This window comes from Halictus rubicundus, unplaced genomic scaffold, assembly GCF_050948215.1.
Source record: "Halictus rubicundus isolate RS-2024b unplaced genomic scaffold, iyHalRubi1_principal scaffold0202, whole genome shotgun sequence".
In the NCBI taxonomy this organism is placed as follows: domain Eukaryota; kingdom Metazoa; phylum Arthropoda; class Insecta; order Hymenoptera; family Halictidae; genus Halictus; species Halictus rubicundus.
The window spans coordinates 206,246-220,732 of NW_027488743.1; the positions used below are offsets into that span (position 1 = coordinate 206,246).

Sequence of the window (14,487 nt, forward strand, 5' to 3'; positions counted from 1 at the left end):
CTTCCACGCTCATACAACACGCTTACCTATTGTTTCGCTCATCCAGCACTTTAATTTCATTCATTCCTTTCTCTGCATCACACTCTCATACAGATCGCTTACAAATTGTTTGCACTCATCCAGCATTGTAATTTCATTCCTTAATCTACCTTCCACACTCATACAACACGCTTACATATTGTTTCGCTCATCCAGCACTTTAATTTCATTCATTCCTTTCTCTGCATCACACTCTCATACAGATCGCTTACAACTTGTTTGCACTCATCCAACATTGTAATTTCATTCATTCATCTACCTTCCACACTCATACAACACGCTTCCCTATTTTTTTTTTTTTTTTTTTTTTGCGCTCATCCGCCGCTTTAGTTTCATTCCTTCCTCTGAATCACCCGCTCATACAAGTCTCATACAGATTGTTTGCACACTATTGACCCTTTATTTGTTTTCATTCTTCTGGTTGCCACCTTCATAAACGGCGTTTTTAACTACTCTGTACGTATTATCAATTTACATATTTACATCTTATCCTACCTTATCCTACCTTATCCTAACTTATCCTATCTATCCTAACTACTTTTCTTTGGTTTCCTAAGCCAGAAGGAGACAAAAGAAAAAGGAAAAAAGAAAAAAGAAACCAAAGCAAAGATGAGAACGAACTAAAAAGAAATTTGAAAAAAGAAACAGAAGAAATTGGAAGAAGAAAAAGAGAAGAGAAAAAGAAGAAAGCAAAAGAAAAAACATATAGAAGGAAATGATAAAAAGAAACTAAAAAGACATTTAGATAAAAAATAAAAATAGATAGAAAATAACTAAAAAATAGAAAATAGAGCGGAGGGGCGAAGGTAAGGAGTGGGCTTACCTCCCCTCTTCCTCCCACCCCCCCTTTTTGTCCCTCTGGTAAGATCTCCTATTATCTCCCTTTCGACTCGTATCTCTTGAGTCCCTTACACCTTATCTTAGTCCTTTCCCCCTGTAGGGTCCTTATTGCGCAGAGGGAGGGTGTGGGAGGGTTCTGTTTCACCCTGGGGGGTGAACCTCTGTTCCCCTATCCAGTTTTTGGTTTCTCATCGCCTCTCCCTCACACCCCCGTCCTCATCTCTGGTAATCTCTACCATAAGTAGGCCCTTTAGGCCTTCGTTATTTGCCTTTGCATCTGTGTTCCCTTGTATCTTACCTCCCTTCCCTCTTTTCCCTTTCCCTGATCTCCCGTCCTTTCCTTCCCTTCTCCTTCTCTTCCTGTTCACCGTTTTACCCTTATTACTATATTAATATTTCTTCTTCTTATTTTCTCTCATTATCCCTTTCTCTCTTCTCCATTCTCTATCCGTCTTCGCTTCGCGATTTCTCTACATTAGTTTTCCGTTTCTCTCCTTTCTCATTTGTATTCTCTCATTTGTCTTATACTAGGCGGGTCTTCCTGAAAAACAGAGTTCCTTTTCCTAGTTATCTTTTTCTTATTTCCCCCTTTTTTTTTTTTTTTTTTTGACGTTAATATTATTCTAAACCCCTTTTATTTTCATCCTTTCTATTTTATTTCTTCTTTTATCTTTTCCCCTCTATTTTCTATCTTGGTACCTATTCCCTGTGTCTCTGTTTTTCTTGGGAGTTCCTTCCTTGTGTTCGTCCTCTCCTCTTTATTCCCTAATATCCTTCCTATCCTTTCTCGGGAACACTTCAGCTAAGATAGAGTTTCTTATTACTTCTACAGATTCTCTTTTCTCCTGTGTATTCAGTTAGCAATTATCTCATCTTATTCTGATTCCCTATTTTCTTATTGAGGGTTTTTTCCTCCCTTTGATTTTCTTTCCTATTTTCTTATTATCTCTATCTTACTTGAAGCTTTCCCTTCCTGTTCTTATTTTACCCCCTCTCCTGTACCTCCCTCCAGGGGTTCTTTTCCCTCTTCTCTACTACTATCTCTCTTCTTCCCTCCTTTCGTTCCTATTTTGGCTTCTGCCTCAGCCCCCCTCTGGACACGTCGGGTGGTCCTCCGACTGGGAGGAAGGAGGGTGAGATTGGGGGAGAGATAATACCGGGAGCACTGTCCTCTGCCGCTCGGAGTTTCCTTCTCCATACTTGCTGCGACCTCCTCGGCCTGGACCTGCTTTCCAGCTTTTACACAGGCTTCCGGGTGCCGCAGCTTCGATGTTTCTGGTCCCTTCTTGCTGGCTTCTTCCCTGGGCTCCCCTCTCATCATCTCCCCCTCCCCCCCCCCCTCCCCTGCACCCGACTTTTCCGGGGAAGCTGAAACAGAAACAACTATCATTCCTCCTTCTTTACGTTGTTCTCCTTTATTTACATCTCATTACTTATTTTATATTTATAGTTATTTATAGATCCCTTCTTCTTTCCGTATCTCCTGACTCTAGGTCCGCCTGGATATCTCTTAAAGTGGGAGTTTCTCCCGCCATCTTCTCCCTCCTTCTCTCTTCCTCCTCCTTCCTTTTCATTACCCTTCTGCAAAATCCTTCAAAAGCTATCCAGTTCTCTCCTTTTTTAACGCTCTCTTCCATCAGTTTTTCGATCGTCAGTCTATCTCTCCTTATTTTTATACTTTCAAGCATCTCTCTCCTTTCTTCTTCCCACTCCTCGCAATCTATTATAGTATGCTCCGGGGTATCCGGACAATTCTGGTGGTACCAGCACTCCCCTGTTTCCGATTTCCCTATTCTTTCCCTATAAGTGTTAAAAACCCCATGTCCGGTTAGTACTTGTGTTACGTAAAAACTCAATTGTCCGTATTTCCTTTTTCTCCATTTAACTATATTAGGGATTAGGCGGTACGTCCACCTGCCCACCACCTCCCTTTCCCACTCCCTCTGCCATAAGATGTCGGTTATGTCCTTCATCCTCCTCCTTATCCAAATTTTTACGGATTTTTTAAGGCTTTCCTCACCCTCTTCCTCCTCTAATTCCAATCTTAGGCCCTCCAGAATCTCGTGTATGGTCCCTAGGTTTCTCCCCTCTCTGCATAGGGTTTTTATATTGTCTATGTTCTCCTCTTTTAATATTTGGTTTTCAATCTGGAATAGCTGTTTCCTTTCCTGGATTTTTAAATGCCAGGGTGTTATGCCTGCTAGTACACACAGCGTTTCCTGTGGTACAGTCCTATATGCCGACACCACCCTTCCCAGGCCCAATTTTTGAGTTTTCCTTAATGTGTTTTTATTGCGGTTTGCTAAGGCCCCATCCGCCCATACTGGGGCTCCATATAAAACTATCGCTTCGAGCGTCATATAGAATAGCCTTCTAACAGCCTGGCTAGTCCTTTTACCATTTGTCATTAGACTGCTTAATACAGTCATCGTCTTTATGGCCTTATTTGTTGCGTCCTCTATGTGTTTCTTAAAGTTCTTCTTTTCGTCAAAAGTTACTCCTAAATATTTTAAAAACGGACTCGGCTTTATTTTCGTCCCACCTATTCGGATTTCTAGCCCCCCCTCTATTTTTTTTTGATTCATCAGCATAATCTCCGTTTTTTGTTCCGCAAGGGATAGTCCTTTTGTCTTCATCCATTTCCTCGTATCTTCTACGACTCTCTCAATCCTCTTCCTTAATCCATTAATCGTTGATGCTTGTATCGTAATAATTATGTCATCCGCAAAAGCATATTTGCTGGTCATTTCCGGGTTTTCTCTTTTCAGGAGATCGTCATACACCAAGTTCCACATAAACGGTCCCAATACCGACCCCTGTGGAACCCCCATTTTCATTTCTCTCCAAATTGTTTCGTCCGAATTTTTGTAGCATATTGTCCTTTCGTTAAAATAATCCTGCATTAGCCTCGTCAGATAGTCACTAAAACCTCTCATTTTCATTTGCTCTATTATCGTATCCCATCTTAGGGTGTTAAAAGCATTCCTGACGTCCAGAGCTATCATAACCCCGAATCTCTGTTTATCGGTTGCTGTCCATGCGTCTTCTGCTACCTTGGTCATGGCGTGGACCGTTGACCTTCCTTTCACAAATCCGTATTGGTTTTTGTCAAACGATTCCCTCCCCATTTCCTTCTCCAATCTATCTCTTGTGATGTATTCCATCATTTTCGCTATCGCGTCTATTACACATATTGGTCGGTACGCCGAGGGTTCATCCGGATTTTTCCCCGGCTTTCTGAGGAGGATCGTCCTGGCCTTCTTCCATTCTCCCGGTATTCTCCCCCTTTCGAAAATTCCATTGAACAGAGCCTGGAATCTATCCGGTCTCCTCTCCGCTAATTTTTTTATTATCTCCGGAATCATCCCGTCCAATCCCGCCGCCTTATTTGGTTTTAGATTCTTATCCTGGGTATTTCTTCTCTTTCTCTCTCTCTCTCTTCCCTTACCTCTTGGTTCATCTCTCTCATTTCACCCCTTTCCCCTTCTCTATTCCTCGTATTTTCTTCTCTTTCGTTTGCCGCCTCCTTTCCCCCGTCTGAGGGGAACAGTTCCTTTAATACTTCCTTAGCCATTTCCGTTGATATATTTGCCGGGGGTGTGTCGGGTTTGACTTGCCTAATCACCGTTTTGTAGGGTTTTCCCCATGGGTCTTTATTTATTGTCTCGCATAGTTCCTTCCATTTTCTCTCTTTTTCCTTCGCTATGAGTCTTTGAAGTACTCTTTTACTTTTCTTATATAAGAAATTTATTATTTCCTCCATGTCCCGTTTTCCTTTTTTCCTGTATCTTTGCACTTTTCTTCTTAGATTGTTTGTTTTGCTCCTTTGTTCTCTTATTTCATCGTTCCACCATATATTTGCCTTTTTCTTTTTTCCTTCTCCCGTTTTTATTTTTTCGAAAGCTCTCTCACATATTTCGGGGAGCGCACCTAGGAATTTTTTTTCTTCCTCTTCTCGATACTTTTCTTGAGTTATCAGTCTTTTCTCTCTCCAAATTTCGTCTGCTATTTCTATGCTTTTTTCTAAGCCGGCTTTCGTCACCCTCCATCTGAAAACACATGCATTAATATCTTCAACTACCTCTTTACTTACCATCCTCATTTTTGTCAATAAATATTTGTGATCGGAGGCTGACTCCACGTCTATTATATTTGTTACGGTTTCCCTGTCCCTTGTCCGGTCCCTCGTCACTGCAATGAAGTCAAGATTTGACTTTACTTGTCCCTTTTCGTAAGTATGACCCCCCTCCGGTTTGATCGGTGTCAGGCCCCACTCGAGAAATCTGTCCAGCAGGATACTCCCTTTGTCATTTTGCTCCTTGGACCCCCAGCTCGGTGATTTTGCGTTGAAATCTCCTCCAACGCAGATGCTCCTCCCCTTTCTTCTTTCCTTGCTGATGAATTCTGATAATATACTAAGCCTGTAAGCATATTCGTCAGTTGACATGTTTGGAGATAAATATATACTTATATAAGTTTCTTTATTAATTTTTATTGCTACGAAATCTTCATCTATCACGTCTCCGTCCTCTAGTCTTTTCTTTCCCTTCAAGTCGCAGGTCCATATAGCGGCGGTCCCCTTTTTCGAATAGATCCAGTTTCCCGGATTAAAAAGTGGCTCCGCTATTAATACTATATTCGCATTTAGGTCAATTGCTGTTTGCATTAGCAAGTAATGCGCAAGTCGGCAATGGTTTAAATTTATCTGTAAAATATCCATATTTATTAGTTTTTACCCTCTGCCAGCCCCAACACATATTTTTTATATTGCGGGCATCCCACTGCTCCCGCCACATGTTCCGCCTTTACCGCAGGAATGCCAGCTCTAATGCAAAGGATGCAGCTTTTAATCGCCTCACATCCGTTGATTTGGTGTCCTACTTTGCCACATCTTCTGCAGAGTTCTTTCCCCTGTATTTCCAACTTGCAGTTATATGATAGATGCCCGAAGTCGTGGCATTTAAAGCATCTCACGAGGTTCTGCGTTCTCCTCATTTTACATGCCGTGTACCCTACCCTCACTTTATTTTCTTCGCCTATTTTCTCTAACATCCCCGTTGGAACTGTTATTATCGCAGTTTTCGTTCCTCCGTATCCAAAACGGACTGTTTTTACCTCTATTTCGCTATTTTCAATTTGTAGCGCCTTAGCAATTTCGTTCCTTACCTCTTCCCGTTCCAATGTCGGGTCAATGTCCCTTACCTCGTAAAAAATTTTTGGTGCCACTCTTTTAATTTTGTGTTCTTCCCCTAGGACCTCCTTTACCGCTTTCTCCAGATTTACCCCCTCGCGTCCCTTCTCCATCTCTATTATAAGGTCCCCTCCCCTTGATTTCCTCACAGTTTGTATCCCCTCTATCTTGTTTCCCCCCTTATCCTTTATTTGTTTGAATAGGTCTGCAAATGTCCTATTTTCCGTCGCTTTGACTATTACTGCCTCATTTTTTGGTCCTACCGGAGGCTTCCTTTTCTCCCCCTTCTCCTCTTTTTCTCTTCTCGCTTTCTCTACCCCCTCTTCCTCATTTCCCTTGCTGCTCCTAACTGATTTTCCCCCTCTATTCTTGTTTCTGTTCACCACCACCCAGTTGCTCTCCCCTTTTTCATTAACTTCCTTATTTCCTTCCATTCTCGTCCCCTCTTTTTCCGTCTCTGTCCTATCTACCCCCCTTTGTCCCTCTTCTCCTTCTGTTTCATCCTCCCTCCCGTCTGTTTCCCACTGTTTCGTTCTGCTCTTCCTTTGTTGCCTATATTCCCTATGCTTTCTGTCCATATTTCCTTCCCCCATCTTTCCCCTATTCTCGAGACAAGGGGAACTTTGCGTCCCCTGCTCCCTTATCTGTAGTGCCTTTTTTAGCTTTTGGTTTTCCACCCTTAATCCAATACTTATGACTCTCGTCAAAGCTGCCTCTAGTTGTCTAGCCGCTTGTGCAGCATGTTTCACAATGTTTGCCCTGAGAAGTTCACTATTTTCTATCGTGTATCCCCTTACCTCTCTCGTGGAGTTCCTAGTTTTCCTCAGGAGGTGTTCCAGTTCCTTGATCTCCTCGAACACATCTCCCTCCTCTCCTTTTCTGTATGTTTCCTCCTCAGCACCCGAATCGCTTATATGAACTATCGGTTCCATGCTTACTATTTCCGGTTTTTCTACCACCTTTTTCCTTTTACTTTTTGTTATTCTTAGTCCTTCACACGATCTCGAGTCTATCGAGTCCGTATCTGTTTCGTTTCCGCTAGTCCTGTCCCTTTTTTCCGCCAATTTCTCCCCTAAGTACACGAACGGTCCGCTTTTTACGTTTTTCCCCATTTTCTCCATTTTTCTGGGGGCGTCCGGAGTTAAGAATACCTCCATTTCCCCCCCTCCCTTGTTACTATCCCCCCCTCCCTTATCGCTTTGTTTTTTCGGGCTGTGCCGAATCATATTTTGTAATTATTTCTTTCCTCTTTCTTTTATTTCTTAACCTGATCGTTATTCCTAAGTCCTAAATCTTAATCCTACCCCTATCCTATTTTACTGATAATATCACTAAAACCAGTATTACTATCTAGCTAAAACTAAAACCTAAACACTTGCACTATACTACTACTTAATATTAATACTTTTATTGTCGCTGTACCCTTCTTAACAAATTTAATCTATTCTAAATTATTTACAATTACGCTAAAATGTTACTAATTATCCTCCTATTATTAATGTTGCTTAACCTAGGTCTAATTCTATTAATATTATAGCTAATCCTACTAATATTCTTATATCCAGTCTTTTGCTATACTAAACTCGCTCCTTTGTTGCGATTGGCTGCTCTTTCCCGATTGGCCAATCAGCTCGCTGTACCGGATCCCATGCGAGTTTGCCCCTCTAGTCAGCTCTTTATCCTTCTGCCTACGGTTGCCCTCCTGTGGCGCCCTCTCTTGCACAGAGTTTACACTCTTCACTCTCTATAGTTCGTGGCCGTTCTCAAACCACGTGGCCGTTACTCTTAGACTATAAAACCTTAATATATTCGCAATCCACGCACCGATTTTCCCGATTCAAAGCTCGGAAAACTCCTGCCGCGGTCGCGCACCTTCCCCAATCAATATTTTTCCTTTGAGTTCCCTCCTTCCCTCTTACAGGGCTCCTATACTGTTGAACTGTCGCCACGTGGGCCAACAGTCCTTCTCTCTCTTCTAACACACTTTTCGTATATTTTCTCACTGTCCTCACTTATAATTTATATTCCACCTCGTTTCGGGTTATTAGCCCTTCCACCGGTATCACTTCTATATATATACGTTCGCTAAAACCTCTAAAATCCTCGTAAGTTTGCGGAGCTCTCTAGATTCGTGTCACCTAGTGGCGCGTCCACCATCCTATCCTCTATCCTATCCTATCCTCTATCCTATCATATCCTCTATCCTATCATATCCTCTATCCTATACTATCCTCTATCCTATCCTATCCTCTATCCTATCCTATCCTCTATCCTATCCTATCATCTATCCTATTTTATCCTCTATGCTATCCTCTATCTTATCCTCTATCCTATCCTCTATCCTATCCTATCCTTGATCCTATCCTATGCTCTATCCTATCCTTTCCTCAATCCTATTATATCCTCTATCCTATCCTATCCTCCATCCTATCCTATCCTCTATCCTATCCTATCCTCTATCCTACCCTATCCTCTATCCTATCCTATCCTCTATCCTATTTTATCCTCTATCCTATCCTATCCTCTATCCCTCCTTATCCTCTATCCTATCCTATCTTCTATCCTATCCTATCCTCTATCCTATCTTATCCTCTATCCTATCCTCTATCCTATCCTCTATCCTATCCTCTATCCTATCCTATCCTCTATCCTATCCTCTATCCTATCCTCTATCCTAGCCTCTATCCTATCCTATCATCTATCCTATCCTATCCTCTATCCTATCCTATCCTCTATCCTATCCTATCCTCTATCCTATCCTATCCTCTATCCTATCCTATCCTTTATCCTATCCTATCCTCTATCCTATCCTATCCTCTATCCTATACTATCCTCTACCTTATCCTATCATCTATCCTATCCAATTACCTATTCTATCCTCTATCCTATCCTTTCCTCTATCCTATCCAATCCTCTATCCTATCTTCTATCCTATCATCCATCCTATCCTATCCACTTTCCTATCCTTTCCTCTATCCTATCCTATCCTCTATCCTATCCTATCCTCTATCCTATCCTCAATCCTATCCTATCCTCTATCCGATCCTCTATCCTATCCTATCCTCTATCCTATCCTATCCTCTATCCTATCCTATCCTCTATCCTATCCTCTATCCTATCCTCTATCCTATCCTCTATCCTATCCTCTATCCTATCCTCTATCCTATCCTATCCTCTATCCTATCCTATATCCCATCCTCTATCCTACCCTCTATCTTATACTCTACCCTATCCTATCCTCTATCCTATCCTATCCTCTATCCTATCCTATCCTCTATCCTATCCTATCCTCTATCCTATCCTTTCTCCTATCCTATCCTATCCTCTATCCTATCCTATCCTCTATCCGATCCTCTATCCTATCCTATCCTGTATCCTATCCTATCCTGTATCCTATCCTATCCTCTATCCTATCCTATCCTCTATCCTATCCTATCCTCTATCCTATCCTATCCTCTATCCTATCCTATCCTCTATCCTATCCTATCCTCTATCCTATCCTATCATCTATCCTATTTTATCCTCTATCCTATCCTCTATCCTATCCTCTATCCTATCCTATCTTCTATCCTATCCTATCCTCTATCCTATCCTTTCCTCAATCCTATTATATCCTCTATCCTATCCTATCCTCCATCCTATCCTATCCTGTATCCTATCCTATCCTCTATCCTATCCTATCCTCTATCCTATCCTCAATCCTATCCTATCCTCTATCCGATCCTCTATCCTATCCTATCCTCTATCCTATCCTATCCTCTATCCTATCCTATCCTCTAACCTATCCTATCCTCTATCCTATCCTATCCTCTATGATATCCTATCCTCTATCCTATCCTTTATCATATCCAATCCTCTATCCTATCCTATCCTCTATCCTATCCTATCCTCTATCCTATCCTATCCTCTATCCTATCCTATCCTCTATCCTATCCTTTCCTCCATCCTATCCTCTATCCTATCCTCTATCCTGTCCAATACTCTATCCTAACCTTTCCTCTATCCAATCCTATCCTCTATTCTATCCTTTCCTCTATCCTAATCTATCCTCTATCCTATCCTATGCTCTATCCTATCCTCTATCCTATCCTCTATCCTATCCTCTATCCTATCCTCTATCCTATTTTTTTTTTTTTTTTTTTTTCCGAGGAGGTAATCACTATTACGGATACCCGACCCCTCCCGGGGGGGAGTGGGCCGGGTTATGTGGGACTCCTCGGCTGGTGGGTGCAATGCCGAGTATACCCACTAACTCCTCCCCGTCCGTCCCTAGGCTCCTGGGGGCACCCGTGGTCCGCGCGCGCATGTCTATCCGGTGTGCCCCCGCCTTAGCATTCCTCCCTGGGTGGGGGACGCGGCCTCCACCCTATCCTACTCTATCCGAAGGCGCCACGCAACGGACGACGTGAAGCCTTCCCCCCCATTTAGGCCGCCCGATGGACGTCCGGGCCCCCGCCCAAGACGTCCGACGGCCTCCGGGGACGCCATTGGCAACCGAGTATAAGGAGACCGTCGGTCCCCCGCCTCGAGATCACCAAGGGCGCCCCCGCCCGCGTTAAGGACGCCGCAACGGAGGCACGCCCCCGGGGCGTGCCCTGCGTCTCCTTCTCCCACCCCTTCGGCCGGGATCGTGATTTCGCTCACGACCCCGTTCCGCAGCCTCCTTCTGCAGCATTACCTGCTCACAGAAGGAGGCGAACCCTCTCCACGCCCCCTCGCCGCCCGCTGCCGCCGAGACGACAGCCGGAAGCGAGAGGTCATGGCCCACTGCGCGCCGCAGAGCACGGCGCTCACCCGCCCACGCTGGACACTCCTCCAGAGTGTGCTGCGCCGTGTCCCGCGACTCGCCGCAGTGGTGACACGCCTCCTCGGCCTCCCGCCCGATGCGACACAGGTACACACCGAAGCAGCCGTGCCCGGTCATCACCTGCGTCACTCGGTAGGAGACCCTATGCCCCATCCATCCCCTGTTCCACCGGTCGAACACGGGGAGGATGGCCCGAACGGCCCGCCTCCCTCCTTCCTCCGTCCCGTGAAGGCTTTCGCGCCATTCCCGGGCGGCGGCCCGCCGAGCGCGGCCCCTGTACTCCGCCACATCGAGCGCCACCCGATCCGGAGCCATCCCCCTCCGCTGGAGGTCCCTGGCGTACCCGTGTACGTCCGACAACACGCGGGCCTCCAGCTCGAGGGGGATAAGCCCCGACATCACCATCGCCGTCGCGTAAGAGATGGTGCGATACCCCCGCACGATGCCAATGGCCAGCCTGCGCTCGATTCGGCGCAGCAGTGCTCGCACACCGCTACGCCCCCCGGCCAAGACATCGTACGCCCACACAGGGGCTCCGTACAGGACTAAAACCCGCACCACCACCGCGAACAGGCGACGCACCCGTCCACAGGGTCCCCCGAGATTCGGGAGAAGACGACCGAGCGCAGCGGTCGCCCTCTCCGCCCGGGGCACTAGCGACTCGATGTGGCGGCAGAAACGCCACAGGCCGTCGAGCTCGAGTCCCAGGTACCGCATCTGGAACCCGACCTCGACCGCTCCCCCCCCCCACGGCGATCCAGCACTGGGGAGGCGCCGCCAGCCGGGCCCGGTGGTAAAACCACATGGCCCTGGTCTTAGCGACGGACACCTCTAGGCCCAGAGACCGGATCGCGCGTACCGCGCGCCACGCGCCGCGCTCCGCCAGGCAGACGGCCTCCTTCGTATACCTCCCGGTGGCAAGCACCAACGTGTCATCGGCGTAACACGTTAGGCTGACACCGGGAGGCATCCCCTCCCGCAGGACGCTGTCGTACGCGAGGTTCCACAGCAACGGGCCCAACACCGAGCCCTGTGGAACCCCCCGCACGACGCTCCTGCGAATCATCCCGTACCGGCCAGGATATTCTATGCTCCTGTCGGAGAGATAGTCCCCGATCACCCTCCTAAGGTACGGAGGCACCTGGTGGAAGACCAGGGCCTCCGAAATTCTATCCCAGGGGACGGTGTTGAACGCGTTGGCGATATCCAAGGAGATCGCCAACGCAACACCGCCCCCCTCCGTACAGGCCCCCGAGAGAGCCCTCACCCGCCGAATTGCGTCGACGGTGGAGAGACCCCCCCGGAAGCCGAACTGCGCCTCGCTCAGATCGGGGACTCCTCCCCCCGACAGGTGCCGGACGAGGCGTCCAACGAGAACGCGCTCGAACAACTTCCCCGCCTCGTCCAGCAAGCAAATTGGCCGGTACCCGGAGGGCGAGTCCCGGGACTTGCCCGCCTTTGGAAGGAGGACCAGCCTGCCCGACTTCCATAGTGGGGGGAACACTCCCTCCCTCAGACAACTGTTGAACAGCCGCCTGAGTTCGGGAGCGAGCCCCCCCTCCAATGCCAAGACCAACGCGCGGCCCGACACCCCGTCAGGACCCGGGGCCTTGCGGCCCACCCGACGGGCCCTGGTCACCGCCTCCCCGAGCTCGCCGGCTGACACCTCCCACTCCGCGGACCAGGAGAGAGGCTCCTGGCCCGGATGGAGGCGGTGTCGCTGTCCCCCCTCACGCGGGAAGAGAGACGTCACCACCTCCTCGAGTAAGGGAGGGTCCATCGATTCCGTCAGTGGGGGGGCCCACGCGCGCAGCTTGCTCATTACAAGCTTATACGGGCGCCCCCACGGATCCGCGTCCACCGTGCCGACGAGCTCCGACCACGCGTCCGCCTTGGCCTTCGCGATGGCCCTCCGGAGAGTCCCGAGCGCGGCTCGGTACTCCCCGTGGAGCCTCGCCTCCTCGTCGTCGCGCCTCCTGCGCGCTCGGCCATACTGGCGCCGCGCGGCATTGCAGGTACGCCGAAGCTCTGCAATGCCCGCGGACCACCAGTGTGCCGCCCTTCTATGGTCGGACCGGCTCCGGGGCACCGCGGTGTCGCACACCGCCGTCATCACCTCCCGGAGCCGCTCCGCCCCGCGCGCCGGTGCCCCCCCAGCCGGCTGGGGCCCCCCCCCACGTTACCGCGGCGACAGCGGCCCGGAACAGGTCCTCGTCCGCCCTGCTCCACGCCCATCGCGGCCGTCGGTCCACCTGGCCGTGCCGGGAATCCCGCGCGTAGAGGGCGGCGGGCCACACGTCCATGACTATGGGCGTGTGGTCAGAGGCCAGCTCTAGTTCTTCCGCCACCCTCCATCCCGACACTCGGCGCACGGCCGACGGCGTCCCCCATGTCAGATCGACAATAGAGACACCCTGCGGCCGCACGCACGTCGGCGTGGATCCCCGGTTAATCAACCGGAGATCCAGGCCGGACGCCCAGGTTAACACCTCGCTTCCCCTAGTGGTCGTCCTGGGACTCCCCCACGATACCGCGTGGGCATTGAAGTCTCCCAGGACGAGAACCGGACGGGCGCTGCACCGCGCGATGCAGCTACTCAGCCCGCCCAGGAACCCCCGAAAATGATCGAGGCCACGGCTCGGCGAGATATAAACTCCGACGACCGCGATGTCCCCCCACCGCACCGCCACGAATCCCTCGCCTCTCTCCAGAAGGGAGATCGACGGGGACCCGCGGCGGCCCTCCGCCACTATGGCGACGGAGCCGGCCTCGTCCCCCACCCAGAAGGGGTGATCGGGAACGGAGTACGGCTCCGCCGCCACTGCCAACCCAGTCCCCCGCTCGCGCACGGCCTGGACAAACAAGTCCTGGGCCGCACGCGAGTGGTTGAGGTTCGCCTGCAGAACCGGAATAGGCCTGAAAACAGCCTACCCTGACATTTGCTCTGCAGGCTCCCCCCCCTGGGGGGACTGGGCCCCCGGTGTAGTCGGCTGCTGCTGCGCGGGTGCAGCCGCCGACTTTTCCCCTCTTCCCTTCACCGCCGCGCGACCCCTCCTCGGAGCCGGGGCACACGCTTTGGCCCCGAACCTGTGGTTCGAGGGCCTCCCCAGATCCGCGCAGAGCGGGCATCTGGGGGCAGCCCCACAGGCCGAGGCGCGGTGCTCGGTCGCACCGCACCGATAGCACCTCGCGCTCCTGTCGACCGTGCTTTTACAGGTCGACCGCGTGTGCCCCGTCTCCAAGCAGCGGAAGCACTGAAGGGGTCGCTCCCTCAGTGCCTCCACCCGCGCCGAGGACCAGCCGACCAGCAGCCGGCCCCCCGCCACCACCTTCCTGACGGCCGCGAGGGGGCCCTGGGCCCAACAGGAGCCCAGCACCCGCTCAGAGGCGGACCTCCGGATCTCTCCGACCCGGAACTCGGCCTCCGAGCACCCCCCCGCAGCCGCAAGTGCCGCCGCGACCTCCCTTGCGCTAACCGAGTCGTCCAGGCCAGCGACGCGCAACTCGCCTCGCTTGACGGCCTGGACGACTTTAACCCCAGTCCCTTGTAAGGCCTCAGAGACCCTCGTGGAGAGGGCCCGTGCCTTCTCTTGGCCCTCCGGGCCCTTTA

General features: G+C 49.7%; 1 protein-coding gene across 1 annotated transcript; it reads right to left on the bottom strand.

Moving 5' to 3' along the window:
* Positions 1 to 2,333: 2,333 nt before the first annotated feature.
* Positions 2,334 to 6,183, bottom strand: LOC143363974 (uncharacterized). Its single transcript, XM_076804503.1, has 6 exons — positions 5,689 to 6,183; positions 5,016 to 5,584; positions 4,676 to 4,928; positions 4,328 to 4,612; positions 2,590 to 4,262; positions 2,334 to 2,544 (listed from the first exon to the last, which is right to left on the bottom strand). The coding sequence occupies exons 1-6, from the start codon at positions 6,181 to 6,183 to the stop codon at positions 2,334 to 2,336; spliced, it is 3,486 nt and encodes a 1,161-aa protein (XP_076660618.1).
* Positions 6,184 to 14,487: the final 8,304 nt, after the last annotated feature.

What these genes read in the sequence shown, in the direction of transcription:
- LOC143363974 (XM_076804503.1), bottom strand. Translation starts at nt 6,183, where the DNA reads ATGGAGAAGGGACGCGAGGGGGTAAATCTGGAGAAAGCGGTAAAGGAG. An exon ending in CAAACAATCTAAGAAGAAAA is followed by an intron (nt 4,613 to 4,675) that starts GTGCAAAGATAC and finishes TTCTTATATAAG; the next exon opens with AAAAGTAAAAGAGTACTTCA. An exon ending in TGAGAGAGATGAACCAAGAG is followed by an intron (nt 4,263 to 4,327) that starts GTAAGGGAAGAG and finishes AAACCAAATAAG; the next exon opens with GCGGCGGGATTGGACGGGAT.